The sequence below is a fragment of the Aedes aegypti genome, chromosome 2 (genome assembly GCF_002204515.2).
Source record: "Aedes aegypti strain LVP_AGWG chromosome 2, AaegL5.0 Primary Assembly, whole genome shotgun sequence".
Lineage (NCBI taxonomy): Eukaryota > Metazoa > Arthropoda > Insecta > Diptera > Culicidae > Aedes > Aedes aegypti.
In genome coordinates this window covers 86,752,746-86,773,985 of record NC_035108.1, presented here as the reverse complement: position 1 = coordinate 86,773,985, position 21,240 = coordinate 86,752,746, and the positions used below count along the sequence as shown (strand labels likewise).

At 35.5% G+C, this 21,240-nt stretch overlaps 1 protein-coding gene across 2 annotated transcripts; it reads left to right on the top strand.

The window, feature by feature from the left end:
• Positions 1-1,308: 1,308 nt before the first annotated feature.
• Positions 1,309-20,341, top strand: LOC5571825 (charged multivesicular body protein 4b). 2 transcript variants are annotated; one of them, XM_001659907.2, is made up of 5 exons: positions 1,309-1,478; positions 1,595-1,848; positions 18,693-18,870; positions 18,941-19,194; positions 19,647-20,341. In XM_001659907.2, exons 2-5 carry the CDS (start codon positions 1,668-1,670, stop codon positions 19,703-19,705), a joined length of 672 nt encoding a protein of 223 aa, XP_001659957.1. In that variant the 5' UTR covers positions 1,309-1,478; positions 1,595-1,667; the 3' UTR covers positions 19,706-20,341. The 2 variants fall into 2 exon arrangements, with proteins under 2 accessions (XP_001659957.1, XP_021697144.1); XM_021841452.1 differs by having other exon boundaries at positions 1,573-1,848.
• Positions 20,342-21,240: the final 899 nt, after the last annotated feature.

Genomic DNA, 21,240 nt, shown 5'->3' with positions numbered 1-21,240 from the left:
GCACCTGAGAGAGACTCGCGAAGAGGAAAAATATCAACGTCATATGCAGCCCAGATTCCCCTCTCACGAAACGTCAAATGCAGCCCACCGTTTTTATGGCTGAAAAAGTGAAAAGTATTGAGTTCAAAGTAAATTGTTATTGAAAACCTCAGTCAGCGGAGCAGTTTTTTTCCAAAGTTGCTGATAAATCTAAGCAGAAGATTAATTATTTCTAATGTCTGCTACGTTTGCTGGCATGAAATTTCACTCATACGGCTATTTATGATTCGATGTGATGCAAACTCAATCATTTTTTGCTGAGAGGTTCATGTGAGGATTTGAACGGCTTGCGCATAATTAGTATAAACACAAAGTGGAATAAGAAAAAAACTCAGCAATCACAAAAAAAGAAGACCGTCTTCGCGAGTCTCGTCTCAGCAGCGCACTATTCAAATATTAGTTGCGACGCTCAGGGCCCGAGAAAACAATAGTTTTAAATAAGTGTTGGTCTTGATTTCTACCGGATGCATAATATATTTTAAATAAATCGATCATTGCCTTAGGGTATATTCACAAATTTCATAACGCCGAAAATGGTCATTTTCGATACCCACCCACCCCCTCGTAACGCATTTTGTATGAATGTTTTTCGAATTTTGTATGAGCTGTAACAACACTAGGACACCCACCCACCCCCTACAGCGTTATGAAATTTGCGAATAGGCCTTTTCATGTGACAGGTCCGTCTATGCATTTGTTTACATCGGTGGAGGACCGGTGCTAACACGGGCCTGTCATTTTCATAGAAGAACTGTCAAAGAGCTTCCGGATCAGCTGATTTGAAACGTCATGTGAAAAGGCTTATGGGCCCTTATAATGGACCGATGCACGAGTTCACTATTTTGACGTTATAGCGGTGCCGAATTCACTGGTTTCCATGGTCACATAAATAACACGGCACCGCTAAAACGTCAAGTAATGAACCCGTGCATAGGTCCATACTGAACGCGAGACTCTTGTTTCTCCGTGCACCCCAGGGATGCCACGTAAATTTTTCCAAAACCATTAAGATTTTGAAAATTTGACAGGAGAGCCTTACAAATTATTTACAAAACCTTACAAATTCATTACAAATTTTATCTGGATCTTCCAGATTTTTGTAAAGCGAGGCCTCAAAAATCTGGAATATTCCAGACAAATCTGTAAGGTTGGCAACGCTGGTGTTTCCATTAATCAGCCGCCCGAAGCATGGACACAAACCTTCGAAACGTCATCCTTTCATCGATTGTCGACGAATAACATCTGTCACCTGCTGGCGCTGATCGAAAAGCTGCTGTTTTGCTCGACGAAGTGACGCATCCGTGCAAGATTTAGTGAAAAAGGAAACCAAAAGTTTTTCGTCTGGAAACAAACTGCGAAATTCTTGTGAAAAGTGGTTGTTCCGTCACGGTTCCGAGCAGACTGCACTTGGTAAAATAATTATTGTTCTTTGACCGAAGGTGAGTACTGTTGAGCATTAATCGTGCGATTCGAAGGCGATAATAATTATTCTGTGAAATGACACTTTGTTTATGATTGAATTTCGCTAATCAGATTTCGCTTCTCCCCCGAACAGAAAGTCCTTGAACAGCAGTTCCTCGTTTGGTTTTTGTTGATCCCATAGGACAGAAGAAGAAACGCACATCAGGATGAGTTTCTTCGGGAAGCTATTTTCCGGAAAGAAAGGCGAACCGGCGCCAACGCCAAGTGAGGCCATCCAGAAGCTGAGGGACATCGAGAATATGCTGACCAAAAAGCAGGAATTCCTGGAAAAAAAGATCGAAGTTGAATTGGACACTGCGCGAAAGAACGGAACCAAAAACAAGAGAGGTGAGTGATGGGGAAAGTTTTTTTTACAGGGGGGTTGAGTAGCAAAAGTTCGCACTTTTGTTTATTAATGAACTGATTGTGCAAAATCAGCGTCTAGGATGGATGACTCATGCCAATGCTTAAAGATTAGGGACCTTAGAGAGATAACGTAAACACTTTTTAGCAGTGCATTGCTCTTTATGTCAGCCAATTTTTCAATATAGTTAGCTGACGAAGTCTATGTTTAGTTAATAATTTCGACAATAAACTACATATTCATTTAATGCAGATTCACCATTTATTTTTGAATAATACCACCTTGCATTCAAGAATTTTGAGACACAAATTTAAGATTATGCATGTTTCTGAAACGTGATGAATTTTTGCAAGCTATGTTAGCGATGCATATTTTTCTGAACCAATTAGTCGATATTCAAACAGGTCAAATTAGATGATTTTGAGCCTTGTAACCACTAGTATTAGAAACGCTTGGCAGATTTTATCCCACAATTTTTACTCAGTTTTACCGCAGCGATTCCTCCTAAGATTGCTTTAGGGATTATTCCAGCAATTCTTTGAGATTTCTCTTCATTCACATTATTCCAAGAATATCTGAAAAGCTCAAAGGAACGCTTGGACAAATCTTCTTTCTTCACAGATTGGTTCAAGCTTTCTTCCAATACAGTTATACAGAAATTTGAGAAATTAAATTGACGCTTATATTAAGCTGTTCGGTAATCCAATCCGCATGGTTATTACATTTATTCACTCATTACGCGTGGTAAAGATGGACAAATTATGGCCGAGCCGAGCACGTGGATTTTTTTTCACAATTTCACCCATAATTTGTCCATTTTTACCACGCGTAATGAGTTAATTTATTTGAGAAATTGTTGAAAAATAAATTGTGGGATATTTTATTACAAAAATCTCAAAGCGTAATAAAACTAGTGTAAGTTTCCAATTCACTATTCATCAATAAGGATTTCTAGGAAAACTCATGGGTGTTATTCGGCCGAATTGTAAGGTTTTTTTTTGTCCGGATATTAAGTCATTATTGGGCCCAATATTTGTTTGGCCGAATAATTATGTTTCAATTATTTAGTATTCGGCCGATAATTCGGTACATCTCTACATGCAACTCTTCGAGATTTCTGACTATTTTCGATATACTCCCGAATTAAAATTGTTTATGTTTAAAAATCCGAAAATCGTGCAAAACTATGTGATCTTGGCTCAACCAGACATTACACCAAAGCAAGTTTATGCTTAAAACAATCTATTTAAAATGAATTTTTCAAAATTTTATTCAAATTTTATATTAAAAACTGTAAAATTAAAAAATGCTATTTTTTTTTGCATAAAGTCATATAAGTCACTTTTGCCGCTACGAATAACAAGGGACATATTTGCAAATAACGTCTTACATCCTTATGAGCAATAAAAGTACAGATTGTAGGGTTTTTCTTTAAAAATTATGAAATTGGCGCATGGGACAGTTTTGCGATTATACGTATATCATATGGTCGGTGTTCAGACAGCCCGGACCAAATGATGTTTTGACTTTCTAAAGATACGTTAAGAACTTCATCAGTTCTGATTTTTTCGCTGAAATTTTGATATCAAATAAATAGGTTTCATTATCACAGAAAATAATACAAACATTTTGGCATTTTGAATGCTTGAGGTATGTATTCCTGAAACCTTTGAAAAACACTTGGTCCGGTCTGTCTGAACACCGACCATATGTCAATTATGCAAATTGTAGCTCTTTTGACCAGAAACAACTTTCTCTTCCATACCAAGGTGCACGCAAATGGTGGCCTTTCCATGTATATTTTCAAAACAAACAAACAAAATATATAACATTAGTGTTAAGCATATTTTTATGTAAACACATGGAAAATTTGATAGATTGACGAGTATTGGAAATCAAAATCAACTGTTCAATAGTACATATAAAAAGAAAATATTACAATTTAATGAAAGGCAACGGAATTTCTATGTTTTTTATTGGATTTATCGCATATTTTTGTTCTGCATCGGTATGGTTTATGTTTGCAAGGGATGACGGTGTTGCCAGGTGATTGGTGACAGATTTTTCTAGCATTGTTATATGCTTGTTTTCGGAAGTTCTGTTTGATCTTTCGACCTTGACACTTGCTTTTGCCGGGGCGAGCGACGAGGGCAGGATCAAACATGTCGCGCGTCGGTCTCGTAAGTGAAAAAGTGGCGTGATCGATGAGTTCAGTTGAAGAAAGTAAAAAAGTGCCGCGATCGGTTAGTTCTGTTTGATCTTTCGACCTTGACACTTGCTTTTGCCGGGGCGAGCGACGAGGGCAGGATCAAACATGTCGCGCGTCGGTCTCGTAAGTGAAAAAGTGGCGTGATCGGTGAGTTCGGTTGGAGTAACTGAAAAAGTGCCGCGATCGGTTAGTTCTGTTTGATCCTTCGACCTTGACGCTTGCTCCTGGGCAGTGCGTCAAGAAAGCCCGAACAGTTTTTTTTTTATTCTTTTTGGGTCGCGCGCTTATTTTTTTTTTCCTGAGTGCTTTTTTATAGCCGAGCAAACGAGTGAAGCCGAAAGTGGATTGTGGCTGCTCAGTCAAGGATAACGGATCAATTGGTGAGCTCGTTTCATGCTACTATTTCTAATCTATAAAATATGTATGACTGCACATTCAATCGTTACAATGGTGGGATGTAAATATGATTTTTCAACAAACTATGGATGGTTCGTCACTGTGAGTGTCGACACAAACTCTGATTCATGATTTATTTATGTTTAACATTTTTTTTCAGAACACCTCTTATATACCTTTATTTTTGTAATTAAAAAAACTTTGAATGGTTCGACACTACAAGTGTAGACTTGCGAAAGGTTCACTTTATTCAACAAACTTTGGATGGTTCGCCACTGTAAGTGTCGGCATAAGAATAAGAGTGTTCTATGATGTCCCAACCAATCGAGTTTTTTGTTTCTTTTCAAATGAGTAAAATATAATAACACATGCTTTCGTCCTGACAGCTGTAGGAATGTTACATTTAGGTATTTGTTCAACAAACTTTGAATGGTTCGTCACCTCAAGTGTCGGCATAATTTTCCTCTACATAGAAATTGTTCATATCAAATGAAAATATTATATTTACGTATAAGCATGTATATATCTCACAAATCATTGTTTATTATGGTCTAATCGCTTATCAAAGTGAATCCTATGACCCAACGATCCTCCCCATTAACAAACATCCCTCCCAGTAACCTTTGTGGAGATGCAGAGGCAAACACGGTCTCCAAAAAGCAAAGGTTACACACTAACATTCCTTCCCCCAATCCCACCTGACTGCAAGGACGTGGCCGGCGCCGTTATTGACCCTGTATAAACAGAGGCACTGAATTATGCACACTGAAGAAGATTATGGCCAATCCCAGCCGAACTTCTAGTTGATTCTTTGTGCATTTTCACTGACTTCGGTCAATCACGGAATAGCAACCATTGATATGTGTAGTCAGTCTAAGCTAAGCTAAGCTAAGCATACCAAGGTGCACGCAAATGGCTTGATCTTCCAATTTTTATTTATGTCCCGCATCTCCATAAATTCAACGCCCTGTGGGCCGTTTAATGACTAATGTTCGTGACAATATTGTACAATATAATTTACGTTCACCGCTGTTTTCTAAATTGAACTCATATAATTGTAAACATATGAACTGCAAAAAAAAAACAAGTTATTCAAAATATGTCTGGTTGGTTAATGTTACAATACTAAATTGCTACAAAGTTGAATAGATACATTCCCATATAAGTAAACACAAATAATCCATAAAACTTTTGAATCCCTGGATGATTAATTCAGTCCGGATAATCGAGACTCAGGTTAATCAAACACTTGCATAATCGAGTCCGACGTGTATAACAAATTTTGTATTTGCATTGTACAGTACTGACCCGATTTTGTCAGCCTCTTTCTGCGGGGAACTTTTTGTTCTAATAGTTTCGTAATCGATTTTTCATCAACTCATGTCAAAGTACACACTTAAATTATTTTACGGATTCCTGTAAAATTTCAACAACTGAACAGTTCGGTAAAATAAATTAACGGAGTACGGTAAATTTTTACAGTATTCGGTAAAAAATCACCGGAATCCGTTAAATTACGACGAAGTTACGGTGTTTTATTTCACCGAACTGTTCAGCTGTTGAGATTACGGTGAAATTCACCGTAAGAGCTTAGTGTGTATGCACATGTCAAATATGCACAACATAAGGCAGAAAGAATTATGATAACTTGTTTACGTTTTAAATGGGAGTAGAAGAACGGTTTTAAAGAGGGGCTGACAAAATCTGGTCCTCTAGTGCTTGAATTGTTTGCATTTGTAGAAAATGGAAATTTCTCTGAAATCAGACCAAAGATTTCTAATTTTTAAAATCCTCGAGACATTACGACAAATAATTAAAAAATTATTTCAGGTATTTGGCCAAAGATTCAGATATTACTCTCCTCAGGTTATTAAAAATTGATAGATTTCTTTAGTTTAGAGATTTGCAACCCGAGGCTAGCTGATCTTTTTCAAGAGTTTGTCTAATTATTATTTCTCATAGGAACCCGTCGAGAATTTTTCTAAGGAATCGATAAAAGAATTTTGTTTTGCATATCTCAAGAATACAACCTGTTTTTGACAAATATAACCACAGAAATAAACTCAGATATCACCAGGAATTTCTTTTTATATGCTTTCACATATTTTTCAAGAAAGACCTAAATAGTCCGGGATTCTATCTATCTAGGACATCCTCGAAGACAGTTTCTCCAAAGATGCCTCCAGGGATTTCCTAAAAATTCTCCTTCGGAATTTCATTAAGACATTGACTAGGAATCTCTCTAAGGATATCTCCAAGAATTACTCAGGGATTTCTTTATGAATTCCCACAGTAATTCTTTAAGATTTCTCAAATAACTCTATTATGGTTTAACCAAGTATTTTTTTAGGAATTTTTACATAGAAATGTCAATGAATCTTGAAAAAAAAATTATGAAAAGTCAAAGGAAGTTTTAGAAGAGTAAGTTAAATTGTAAGGGTGATTGAAAAAAATAATCAAAATTCTGGCTAATATCCTGCAGCATTTTCTGAAAAACATCGGACTGAATCCCTTGAAAAATGTGTAGGATTTTTTTTGGAAAAGTGTGGCAAAAACTGCAATTGTAATTCTTTGATTGTATTCTGTAAAAATTCTTAGAAAATCAGTCCTCTGATCGCCATTAGACGGGGTACACTTTGGAATTTTTCGTAACTCGGAAATCAAAGCGATTGTTTATGTCTTTTTGATTTATTTTTGTATTTTTGAAAATTGTTTGAAAAATTATATTTTTATATAATCTACAAATGCATGGGGTTCATTTAAGGTGTAATATAAAAAATCGTAACTTTTATATTTTTTTACGATCAACCTGTCACAGAAGAAGAGCTTGGTGGTATTAAAATAATTTCAAATTTTTTGTTTTTCCGTTATTTACACGAAAAATAAAAAATAAACAGAACAACATTAAAAATTAAATATTTTCGAAAGCACCGTAAAAATATTTTTTTATTATTGCTAAAAATCAGTAACTAGAAGAGGCTTCAAGAAAAAATGAAAAAAGATAGGAATGTTCAAAAATAAAATTTATAAAAATCAAAAACCAAAATCCATAGATTTGCGAATAACAATAAATCATTGCCCAAAACGTGTTTAGAACGATTTTACGTAACTGAAAATTATATTTAGATCGGAAATAAAAATTTGGGTATTAGAGGATTAAGGAACTCAATGATGAATCACAGGGTCGAATTCGACGAATTCTTTGAAGTTACCGTGAATGAAATAAATGAAATTCTTGTCGGGTTTCTTGAAAAAAAAAAAAAAATCCCTGAACAGTTGTTTTTTTTTCAAAAACTGCAAAGCTTCGCAGTAAGAATCATTGGAAGATCTCCTAGAGTAACAACTGGAAAATTCGGATGATAGATTAGTGGTAAAAAATCTGGAGGAAGTCCTAAGATAGTGTTTGTAAAAAAATCAAGGTAATCCCTGAGCAAATTACTGGAGATAGTAACGTTGAAGTGCTCGAAAATTTCCTGGAGCGAATTCTGGACTCCTGAAAGCATTCCAGATGAAATCTCTGGAGAAATCACTAGGATAATACCTGAAGCTTTTCCTCGAGAAATCTGAGATGGAATTTTTGAAGAATTAGTTGAAAAGCCTCGTGGCTTTCACTGGAGCCAGCATTATTTTCAGGGTGTCCATCCATCCGGGAAATCCGGGAAAAACCCGGGAATTACAAATAACCGGGAAAAATACGGGAAATACCCGGGAATTGGAAGAATACACCTGGAAATCATATATTTCAAACATTAGAATACTGGGTTGCTCCCATTTCAAGCACTATAAGTTTTTCAGGAGGTGCACAACTTTTTGTCAACTCGTACTTCGCATCATGACTATCTTTTGGTGAGTTGTTATAGAGATACCCAACTAACATTCACTCATTTAACAAACACCATTAGGCTGATACAAATATTAATTTTCTTTTATGTCACCCCCCCCTTCAAAAATTCAAAAATTTTGAAGGGGAGAAAAAAAAGATTCATCATTTTTTTTGACATCAGTTAGGTTTTTTTAATTTTTAGAGTAAAAACCAGGTAAAATAATGATCCAGATGACGATTGAAAAAAGTTTTACAACAATCGTTAAAAATAAATATTCGAACAAAAAACTTTTTTTCATTTTTATTTTTTTTGTTCCTTATTTATTTTTATCCCCCCCCCTCGTACCTTCCAAGTGATCTCGGACATAAAAGAAAATTAATATTTGTATCAGCCTTATGGCAGTTTTATTCAGCATCATGTTTAATAACCTTTTAATAATTTTCATGGCCAACCTTTGTTCAAGCGTTGTTCACACAAATTTGGAGAAACTTTAAAGCATGTCGTTGAATTCCAACTTTATTTCTCAGCTTTTGAAACGTTTTACAAGCATTTGGTTCAGCTTTTATATGACTGGTCCAAAAATAATTAAAAACAAATAAAAAAACAAAAAATATTTTTCTTGGCGCTTCAAATGTAGTGTACACAATTATCATGATATAACAACCATATTTAAAAATCGCCTGGATACTGGATTCGAACTCGAGACCTTCCAATCGTCAGTGGTATGCCTTGCCATCTGCGCCATCCTAGAACTGAAGAACAAAACGTCCAGTGCAAAATATAAACCTCTCATAGCTGAATATTGATCATGTTTGAGCTTCTATTCGACATCGTCTAATCAACACATGGTACGCTAATCAACAACTGAACAAGCGTATTATTCAGCTGCTGTTTAGTGCTGATCCAAGCTGAGTTCAGTCGGCTATTTTTAGCGCACAGTGAGAAAATTAATGTCAATGATGGTCAAAAATAATGTTTATTTACACAAAGTGAAATCAGTCTGAAATGATTAAGGTGAATATGCATCGAAGCCAAACCTCAAATTTTCAAGAGCACAAATCTAGAGAACCAGGCAGCGCAGCGGTTCGAGCTGAAAACCTAATCGATTGGTCACACACTGGTGGTGACCAATCGATTAAGTTTTCAGTTTGAACGGATGTTTAGTTCTCTAGATTTGTGTTCTTGAAAATTTAAGGTTTGGTTTCGATGCATCTTCACCTTAATCTAATTTCATTATAAGTTTTAGTTTGTTCAAAACTTCAATTTGAATGATTCATTAACTTAAATTGACATTTATTTATTTTATAAATTATATTTGTATTAATTAATTATATTATTCATTTGTATTTTTCATAAACCTATTATGCATTAAAAAAATAGTCCTCTGTATGAATATATTTAAATCATTTGAAGTGTTCTGAGGACTATGCGTCTAATAGAAAAATGTTCGAATATCTTGACGCGTGGGATTTTTTTCAGTAATGGCCAAGTAAATCATTTTTTTAGATCTCACTATTCAGTTGTGAAGAAATGTCATTTCAAATGTAACTCGCTATAGAAATTTATGTAATCAATTCTGTCAAAAAAAATTCCACTTTTCTTGTACGGAACAACATCTCGAGCAGGCTAAAAAAGCTTAGCAATAGCAAATTATAATATGGATCGCTAAAAGTGATATTAACTGGATAGATATAATATATAAAAGATCTGGAAATGATATCTAAAATTAACTACGTACAAAAACAACAAACAAAATTTTGATGTTGCCTTCAGATCTTTTATGTCAATCAAGTCAATATCACGCTTTGTTTGTCAGTACTTCGCTACTACTAGGGATACTTAGCTCAAATGTTTGTTTTTGTGTTCCAAAATAATCCTACATTTCTGGAGGTTGACCATGTTTATATTCAGTTTTTAAAAAAGTTTTGAGAAAGCATAAGTTATAAGCTTCGAAATGCATTCGGAACTCAACACGAATTTCGGATATTTTGTCCATTTTATGAAATTTAGCTATAGTGTGATCGCTTTTACAAGGCTTATTTATTGCTGAACAATGTGTTTGTTAATCGTCATTTTGGCCTCTATTGGATCAACTGTTCTTATTATATACTGAAGCTGAATAAGGATTTTATAAGATGCTTATTCAGCTCTTATTCGTACTTTTGTTAAACATGTGCAAGTAGCTGAAGTGCGACGCAAGTAAAACGTTAGTTAGTCTTCTGAATATCCTTTTATACATATACATTTGTTTAGTGGAATATTGGCTGTTTAATTGGAGGAAACATGTCTTGTTCAGCTCATTAGTAAAACAATATTGACTAGTCGAATGAGAATCTTTGGAAACGTTTAATAAGTGGCGATTCAACTTTTGTTCATTCTAATGCATAACGTTGAACATTGACCTCAGTTTGTGTTAAAAAAGCACCTTTTCAGCTCGTTATAGAGCAAAATTTTTATTCAGCTGCCATTACCATTATTGAACAATAATTAAACATGCATGCTTGTTTGTGGCTTTGAATTGTTAGTTGGGTAGTCAACGATAAAGATCCTTGAAAAGCTCCTATAAGGGGATATAAAGATTCCTGGCAAGGTTCTTGGTAATATGCTTGTTAGATTTCCATTTAGATTCAGGACAAACTTTTAATGTGATTTTTGCTAGAATCCTCACGGGAATCGTGCAAATAACTGACCAATTTCTTGTAAGTTCTTTTTGGCACTGATAAGATTATGACTAGATTGATACTAATGAGATTTTAAGATCATTCTAGAATATATTTATGTATCAGCCATAAAATTCTTAGTACATGTTTAAAGGTTGGCAAAAAGCTGAGTCAAAAAATATATGGAAAATTTCTTGAGAGATTTACAAAAGCAGACGGATTACTTAAGAATTCCGTTCGCGGATTACTGAGGTTATTGATAACACCGATTCTTGGTGAAGTTTTTTTTTGGAATAGTTTGACTAGTTATTGATTTATAACGAAGCCTAATAAGTGCTTCCAAGGAGATTTTGTATGGATTTCTGTATTTTTCTGTTTACGATTTGTTTTTGTAGTTAGACACTTGAGACCAAAGGTAGTATAAGATAAAGGAATAAAAGGTCGATGTTATCGAATGTTGATTGATAGGTCGTCGTTAATGTAGGAGAATTTTGAACTGTGATGTCATTTTATTAATTATGTTTAGTTTGATTAATTTAATGATCATTGTCATTATGGAAATTTAAACTTATCTTATATGTCAAATGCCTACAAACAAATTAAAAAAATATATCTATGAAAAGTTGAACCTATTATGTCGTACTACTGCTCTAGGTCTGAAGGAAGTCAAGTGCCTTTACTATCATATACGTCCCAAAAATGAAACACACACTCTTGCGTTCTGTTAGTTATATGACAGTTACTAATGAGTAGTTTCAAAATAACGATTTTGCAGCATAGCTGAGCCTTTCGGATCGTAAGAATTATGTATATAAATAATTTGTTTCAAAATTGTTCGCGTGGTCTTCCAGTACCCTTATTAGGTAAGAATCAGTCATTATCATACATACTGAATGCTCGCCATGACCCTTTGTGTCTAACATTTGTATATGTATGGACTTAGGGTATGTGACTTTCCTAATAGGTAGTTCTTTCACTCATTTTTTTTTTTTTTTTTTTTTTTTTTTTTTTTTTTAAATTTCTTTATTAGTATCATTCCAAACATTACATTCATTATTTCTTATATCTAGGTGTTCTGTGTTATTAGACAACACTATCATCCTAATTTGGTAAAACAAATCTAAGATTTTATTAACATTTTGTTAACAACATATTACATTTCATTTGCCGTAGCAGTTCAGATTTTTTACAGGTGAGTTGATTTCACCTGCTTATAAGAGAAAAAAAAAGTTTTTAATATACTTAACCTAACTTAACCTAAACATATAACGCATTAATCGTGGCAATAGAAGATTGTAACGATTTTTGCCTGAAATTATTGATTATTTTATTTCACATTTGTTCCAATGTTTCAACATTGGATATCCTATGTAACTCATTGGTACAATACCAGGGAGGAAGCCTCAGAATCATTTTCAAAATTTTATTTTGAATTCTCTGCAGAGCTTTCTTCCTGGTATTACAACAGCTAGTCCATATTGGTACAGCATACAACATGGCTGGCCTGAAAATTTGTTTGAATATCAAAAGCTTGTTCTTAAGACAAAGTTTTGATTTTCTATTAATAAGGGGATAGAGACATTTTACATATTTATTACATTTGGCTTGAATGCCCTCAATGTGATTTTTGAAAGTTAAATTCGTATCTAGCATGAGTCCTAGATACTTAACTTCATCTGACCAATTTATTGGAACCCCTCTCATCGTGACAACATGTCTACTTGAAGGTTTCAAATAAAGAGCTTTTGGTTTATGTGGGAATATTATTAGTTGAGTTTTGGAAGCATTAGGAGAAATCTTCCATTTTTGCAAGTATGAAGAAAAAATATCCAAACTTTTTTGCAATCGACTACAGATGACACGCAGGCTTCGTCCTTTGGCGGAGAGGCCTGTGTCATCCGCAAACAAAGATTTTTGACATCCCTGAGGTAACTCAGGTAAGTCAGATATGAAAATATTGTATAATATTGGTCCCAAAATGCTGCCTTGGGGAACACCAGCTCTTACAGGAAGTCTTTCAGATCGGGAGTTCTGATAATTAACCTGAAGTGTACGATTTGACAGATAACTTTGAATTATTCTAACAATGTATGTTGGAAAATTAAAATTTTTCAATTTTACAATCAAACCTTCATGCCAAACACTGTCGAATGCTTTTTCTATGTCTAGAAGAGCAAGACCAGTAGAGTAGCCTTCAGATTTGTTGGAACGAATCAAATTTGTTACACGTAAAAGTTGATGAGTGGTCGAATGTCCATGGCGGAATCCGAACTGTTCATTGGCAAAAATTGAATTTTCGTTGATGTGGGCCATCATTCTGTTCAAAATAACCTTTTCAAAAAGTTTACTGATGGAGGAAAGCAAACTGATTGGACGATAGCTAGAAGCTTCAGCAAGATTTTTGTCTGGTTTTAAAATTGGAACAACCTTAGCATTTTTCCATTTGTCAGGAAAATATGCTAATTGAAAACATTTGTTAAATATATCAACTAAAAATGATAAGCTACTTTCTGGAAGTTTCTTGATGAGGATGTAGAAAATTCCATCATCGCCAGGAGCTTTCATATTTTTGAATTTTTTAATAATAGTTCTCACTTCTTCCAAATCAGTCTCCCAGGCATTTTCGAAAACGTTCTCTTGATTGAGAATATTTTCGAACTCCTGAGTAACTTCATTTTCAATTGGACTAGTAAGTCCTAAATTAAAATTGTGCGCACTTTCAAACTGCATAGCAAGTTTTTGAGCTTTTTCGCAATTAGTTAGTAATAATTTGTTTTCCTCTTTCAATGCCGGTATAGGCTTCTGAGGTTTTTTCAAGATTTTAGATAATTTCCAAAAGGGCTTAGAGCCGGGGTCCAATTGAGAAATTTTATTTTCAAAATTTTTGTTTCTTAAATCTGCAAAACGTTTCTTGATTTCTTTCTGCAAATCCTGCCATATAATTTGCATAGCAGGATCACGAGTGCGTTGAAATTGCCTTCTCCTCACGTTTTTAAGACGGATCAAGAGTTTAAGATCATCGTCTATAATCACGGATTCAAATTTTACTTCACATTTTGGAATTGCAATGTTCCTGGCTTCAACAATGGAATTTGTTAAAGTTTCAAGAGCATTGTCAATATCAATTTTAGTTTCTAAAGAAATGTTAACATCAAGATTAGAGTCAACATACGTTTCATATATATTCCAGTCGGCTCGTAAATAATTGAAAGTGGAGCTGATAGGATTGAGAATCGCTTCATGCGATATTTGAAATGTAACAGGGACATGATCAGAATCAAAATCAGCATGAGTAACTAATTGGCTACAAAGATGACTAGAGTCGGTTAAGACCAAGTCAATCGTAGATGGATTTCTAGAAGAGGAAAAACATGTAGGGCTGTCAGGGTATTGAATTGAGAAATATCCTGAAGAGCACTCATCAAATAAAATTCTGCCGTTGGAATTACTTTGAGAATTATTCCATGACCGATGTTTGGCATTAAAGTCACCAATGACAAAAAATTTTGACTTATTGCGAGTCAATTTTCGCAAGTCAGTTTGAAGCCAATTAACTTGCTGTCCAGAGCATTGAAAAGGCAAATAGGCAGCTATGAAAGTATATTTACCAAACTGTGTTTCAACAGAAACACCTAAAGTTTCAAAAACTTTAGTTTCAAATGACGAAAACAGTTGATGTTTTATACGCCTATGAATGATGATTGCAACTCCCCCACATGCCCCATCAAGTCGATCATTACGATAAACAAAAAAGTTAGGATCTTTTTTAAGTTTGGATCCAGGTTTTAAATAAGTTTCGGTAATAACTGCTATATGCACGTTATTAGCTGTAAGAAAATTAAACAGCTCGTCCTCTTTACCATTCAGAGAACGAGCATTCCAATTTAAAATATTTAAATTATTATTTGGATCCATTAGAAAAACGTAATCCAATAACAATTTGATTTGTAAATTTTACACCTACTTGGACTGCTTCAGTCATAGTGGTGGCTTTGAACATTGCATCAATCATTAGATTCAATTGTTCAGTTAGAAAATTAAAATCAGAGGCAGACATATCATCTGATGATTTCCCATTGGAATTTTCGGTAGACGAAGAAGCGGGGTAGGAGTTACCTGTGGCGGTAGGGTTTTTTCCATTTGATTTGAAACAAGTAGAATGGGTACTCATGGAACGAACAGGGGAAGAGTTCAAATTACCTGCTACGATATCGGCAAAGGATTTACCGTGGGTAGATACATTCGAAATTGAAAGATTCGAACGGCTACCCGACGGATTAAAATTTGTTTGTGAATGAGCATGATTATGATCTTCCTGGTGGGTATGATTCCTAATCAAGCGATCGTTAACTGAAAAATGAGCATTGTTCGATACTCTACTAGGCAAATTCCGGAAACGACCGTTATCGTAACGGATATTATCCTTCATCTGCTTGGCACGAGCCTCAACGACTCTTTTGCGTGACATGCATTCCCAAAAGTTAGCTTTGTGAGGGCCCTTGCAATTGGCGCATTGGAACTTTCTGGTATCTTCTTTCACAGGACAGTCGTCCTTAGCGTGAGAAGAACCTCCGCAAATCATGCATTTAGCATCCATGCGACAATTTTTTGTACCATGACCCCACTTTTGGCACCGACGGCACTGAGTGGGGTTCTGGTAATTTCCTCCAGGTTTCTGGAAATGTTCCCACGTCACACGGACATCGAACATAAGTTTAGCTTTTTCTAAAGCTTTAATATTATTTAGTTCTTTTTTGTTAAAGTGAACTAAATAATATTCTTGAGAAAGCCCTTTCCGAACAATGCCAGATTGGGTTCTCTTTTTCATTACTTGGACTGGGGAAAATCCAAGTAAATCATTTATTCCATTTTTGATCTCTTCAGGTGACTTATAGTCACTTGAGAGACCTTTCAAGACAACTTTGAACAAACGTTCAGTTTTGTCGTCATAAGTAAAAAATTTGTGCTTCTTCTCTTCAAGATATCTGAGAAGAAGTTCGCGATCTTTAAGAGTTTCCGGCAAAACGCGACAGTCTCCTTTCTTTGCGATTTGGAAGGAAACCTTGATTCCCCTAATGGAGTTCAAGATCTCCTGCCTAAATCCCCCAAATTCGGAACAACTGACCACGATAGGCGGCACTCTTTGCTTCCTCACTTGAATCAAAGAGCCTGGGCTAGAGGCTGCTTCGATTTGGTGTTCGGAAAATTTGTCTAGAGCATCGAACTGATTGCTCATTTCAATACAATTATTCATTTCACCCTTGGAAGAAACTTCGCATTCCGGGGAAGCGTCCTTTCTTCCATTCTTGCCACGTGTAGTGACAGTTTTAAAACCCACTTTTTTGGAAGGAAGTAGTGAATTCAGAGATTCACCCTTCCTTTTGTTAGTTGTTGATACCATGTTTAGTTAATAAACGAGAAAGACGTGACCTTCGAGAGGTTTTTTCCCTAGACGGTGTCCAAGAAGGATTACCACCGTTAGCTTTCGCCAACGGGTCCAACGAAAAATCGAAGGCACGGGTCCAAACAAGGATCGTAAAGGGATCAATAGTAGAAAAAATAGTACTGAAAAGTACTGTTTAAGTAGCACTGAAAAGTACCGTTTTTAATTTTAGCACTGAAAAGTACTGTTTGTGTAGCACTGAAAAGTACTGTTTTATTGCTTTAGGTAGTTTTTAAGAAAACTTCCAAGAGCAGAGAGAATTCGTGTACGCACAGCACGAAGGTACGATGCGCACTCTCTTTCACTCATTGATTATCTTCAAAACTTGGTCAAGTATAGCTGGAAAATATAATTCCACGCCCAGGGAAATTTTACTAAAAAATTATACATAAATAATTTAGATCAAGGGCTTACACTTTGACCATTTAGTATGAAATAAAACAAAAAAACAAACAAAGATATCAAGGTGCAGGATCTTTTAGGCATCCGTTTTTTAATCTTTTGGGCATCCGGGAAAAATCCGGGAATCGAAAAACTGATTTTGAATGGACACCCTGAATTTTGCACCAGAGTTCACTGCAAGCAAGATATATGGGAAAAAGAGACGATAGAGACCATTTTGATTTAAAAATAAAGACTTTTCATACCGGAAAAGATCCTCACTAGATAGCTCAAAGTGCGTTTTGAGAGTGACGAGAAAAACCTTTGTCCTTTGTTCCATGAATTACGGCATCAAAAAATTTCCCTGATTGTTATCGAAATTTCCTGAAAATTCTAGGTTTTTCCAGGTAGTAGACACCCTGTTCGTAAATTTCTGGATGAATGGAACATCATTGAGATTCTTGAAGATTTATTAGGAAGGGTATTTATTAAGCGGGCAAGGAGATAGACAAGTTACTTAATAGTTCTGTAAAGGTAAACAGTGTATTTCGGTTTTCTAATAAGTTTTTTAATCGAATCTATAACAGATCCTTCGATTATTTTTCTTGACATTCGTATCAAATTCCCAGCAATCATAAAAAGCCGAACTAAAATATATTTTGGAAAATTTCTTCGGAGATCTAAAAGATTTTCTAAAGAAATTCTTGTCTATCTATGGCAAAATTTGTATGGATTTCAGCAGATTTGTTACGAGTTATTCCAGTCGTTCGCTTGGAATTACTTGCGGGATCCTTAACGAGTTCATGCCGAAATTATTAATCGATGAATGAATGGCGAGGTCCTTTAGGTATTATTTGACAGATTTTTGTCGACATTTGTCCATTTTGCTACTTGTATATGATAATAGATCACAGTTTTGCAACAAAAAAAAATACCAATTGACTATAATATTTAATCACTTAGAAGTTTTCTTAAATTCGTGTAAGGGTGTGAAGCGATTCCATTCTTTTGGTGGGTAGTGTACACACTATGATATATATGCCGAATCTCGGCTAATTTTAATCGTATTTTTTTACAGCCGAGTAGTCGGCAATTAAATTTCATGAGATGAGATTTCGGAAAATAAAAGCCGAGTATCAGTTAGTCGTAATTCGCTGCTAATCAATCTGGCAAATTGAAAGCTGAATCTAGGTTAAAAATGAAAAAAAAAATGAGGTTTGCACAGCTGAGCACGTGAACGAAAACTTAAATGTATAGATATAAATGGTGGTGTATAGTTTCTTCATGTGAATTTTCAGATATACCAACCACCTGGTCCAATTTTAAATTCTTATCCAAATGGCAGAAGATTTAACAAAACTCTAATTTATAAGGACTCAACGAATGATATGAGAGATTGGGTTTTCAAAGTTTTTAGTTATTTGAATTGCCCTAATGCACACATTGGAAGCAATATGCTTGAGTTCGGAATACAGTAATGACCCGATTTTGTCAGCCCCCGATTTTAACATCCTTTCTTGCCCGATTTTGTCAGCCTTAAATTTATAATTGTTTTAATCACTATATTTGTTTTAATACTGGCAATTTTGTGTGCACAAATTTAATTATGACCATGGCCACATGAAATTTTAAATTTTTAATAATTATCGAAGAAACTGATCAATGTTACCTTTTGTTACGGTACATATACTATTAACAAAATCATAAAACTAAGTCCTTAAGTTAAAGTAAAACTTGAAATCCGTCGAAATTTCCCTATTTTAGCTCTTTCCCGATTTTGTCAACCCTAAATGCAGCATGGGGCTGACAAAATCGGGACATTACTGTACAGTGAAAAAATGCATTTTGAACAGAAAACTACTTTTGAACATTTAATAAAATTTATTTATAAAATTATTATTCGTTTCCTTTTCAGCTGCACTTCAGGCACTCAAACGAAAGAAGCGATATGAGAAACAACTGACTCAGATCGATGGCACTTTGTCCACGATTGAAATGCAACGGGAAGCCTTGGAGAATGCCAATACAAACACAGCCGTGCTGACCACAATGAAGAAGGCATCAGATGCCCTGAAGGCGGCCCACAAAGATATGTACGACTGGATCGCCTATCACTATTTGCTTTCAAGGTTTTCTAACTGACCTTTTCTATATTTCCTACAGGAATATCGACGATGTCCACGAGATGATGGACGACATCGCCGAACAGAACGATATTGCCAACGAAATCTCCAACGCCGTCTCGTCGGCGGTTGGCTTCGGCCAGGACATCGACGACGACGAGCTGGAGAAGGAGCTCGAAGAGCTGGAACAGGAAGAGCTGGACAAGGAACTGCTCGGTGTGCAGCCGGAGACGGATCAACTGCCGGAGGTGCCAGCAACCGATCTGCCTGCCAAGGCGAAAGAGAAGAAAAAGGGTAAGTTATTACAATGGGACTTTACAAAGTGGGAAATGATCATTGCTTCCAAAAACATCTTGTGAAAAAATGTGTATTTTTCGCGATTGATTTTAGAGAATTGGTTGTTCAACGATAACTGCACTCTTTATTTTATTTCTCGACAAATTTTATATAAACAGGCTTATCTCCAAGTAGTAAACGAACTTACATTATCGATTATGGATTCTAAAATCATTAAAACAGCAAGGTCAACAAAAACACAAAATATAAAGAATTCTCGAAAATCGCGATAATGAACTTAGGCTTATTGCGCCTTCTCTAAAGAATCACTAAAAAATTTCATTATTTCACAGGATGTTATTTTGGGACTATATTTCACTTTATTAATTTAGAATATGAAAGATTTTTGGAAATATTCCCACCCTAGTAAAATTTACTTATTACTAACTAATCTTTCCTCTCTGTTTCAGCTGTTGCGGAGGATGATGATGATCCGGATATGAAGGAACTGATGTCGTGGGCTAACTAAGGTGGTGAATAGAACGAGAAACGGATCAGTTCGATAGGTGTCCGTCGTATCTCCCCCTTGATACCTAGCGTTTCCTTAGACAAGACATTATCCACATGCATATATCTATTAAAAGCTAAGACATAGGTACTGACAGGCTAGGCTTCTATCCAATGCACTTAATATATGTCAACAAAGGGTAACCCAAAACCAGCCGTACCTACCCGTTGCACTGCGGAAAACGAACAGATAAGATTCAAATTGAGATTGAAGACTTCGGGAGGCGATTTGTCTGTGTAAATTTTATGTATAATTTTTCCGTTGGTTTATTTTCTTACAATCATTAAAAAAACGTTTAAAATTAATTTATCAGTGCCGTAAAAGATTGGATTAGTTTCATTCGCCTCGGCGAGCATTGTTTGTGTGTCGGTTGTAGAAGTTTGCCCAAAAACATGTAATTAGTTCGATCCTTTCAGTGCAGTTGTGATATATGCAGTACTACAGTTGAGCTGTTGCAGAGGGATACCCAATAGTCACTTACGAAAGGATGTTTGAAGCTTTGAGTTCCAGAACGATAATATTTGACCCATTGTGGAGAGTTTGGAAATATATTTTCTCACGCTAAGTTACACTAATATAGGTTCATTGAAAAGTTGTTTTTTGCTTGAAGATGGCATAGACTGTGAAGAGAAAGCCAATCAAATACTGCCACGCACGAGTATCCTTACCAACCTTATGGGAGCATCATGCACATTAATATAGAGCACATTTCATTCAGCACTGGACTATCGCAGTAGTTGATGTGAGTGCGGAAACGCGAATAAAACTGTCTTAAAAGCACTGGTTTTACGTAAACCAAAGAATAAGTGCTCATAAGACATCAGAACCAGATTTGAGGCAATCGCGTATTCGTCCATCCGCACTTCAAAACAAAATGGTATATCTTAAGCTTTGATTACACAGTGCGTGCAATGCACGAACATTTGTGCAAGTTGCACGAATGTTTGCGCGAACTGTGTAATATGTGCACGAACTACTAGCGAACATTTTGTAGGAATATATTCGTGTATTCAAACATGTTGGTTCGTCGAACTTGCGTTGTATAGAAACGGTAGAAAATTGTGTAGTAGGAAAGGAAATCAAAATATTCATTCGTCCTGGTCAGATTGAGAATGAAAACATTGGTGTTGGTAGAAAATTTCCCCAAGGCTCTTCCAGATATTTGTCCAGGATTTTTTGGAAGATTCCTCCATGGATTTTACTACAAAATTATTCTAGATAGTCTCTACAGTGATCCATACAACAATTTTGACAGAGTTTCCATCACGAAGAAGTTTTGATCACAACCAGATTTTTAAGGACCGGATCAGACAGGGCTCCAGGAGCACCTTCAGCAGATCCTCCAGAAATTCTGCCTGGAGTTCCTCCAGGGATACTTCCAGGGTTTTCTCCAAGGAATATTCCAGGGATTCCTCAAGAAAAATCTCTACAGTGATTCCTCTAGAAAATTCGCAACGAGTTCCTCAAGAGTAGTAACATGAATTTAATTTTTAATA

Bases quoted from the DNA above. Each gene is read 5' to 3' on its own strand.
- LOC5571825 (XM_001659907.2), top strand. From the start codon at position 1,668: ATGAGTTTCTTCGGGAAGCTATTTTCCGGAAAGAAAGGCGAACCGGCG. The intron at 1,849-18,692 runs GTGAGTGATGGG...TTTCCTTTTCAG, and splicing joins CGGAACCAAAAACAAGAGAG to CTGCACTTCAGGCACTCAAA. The intron at 18,871-18,940 runs GTACGACTGGAT...TATTTCCTACAG, and splicing joins AAGGCGGCCCACAAAGATAT to GAATATCGACGATGTCCACG.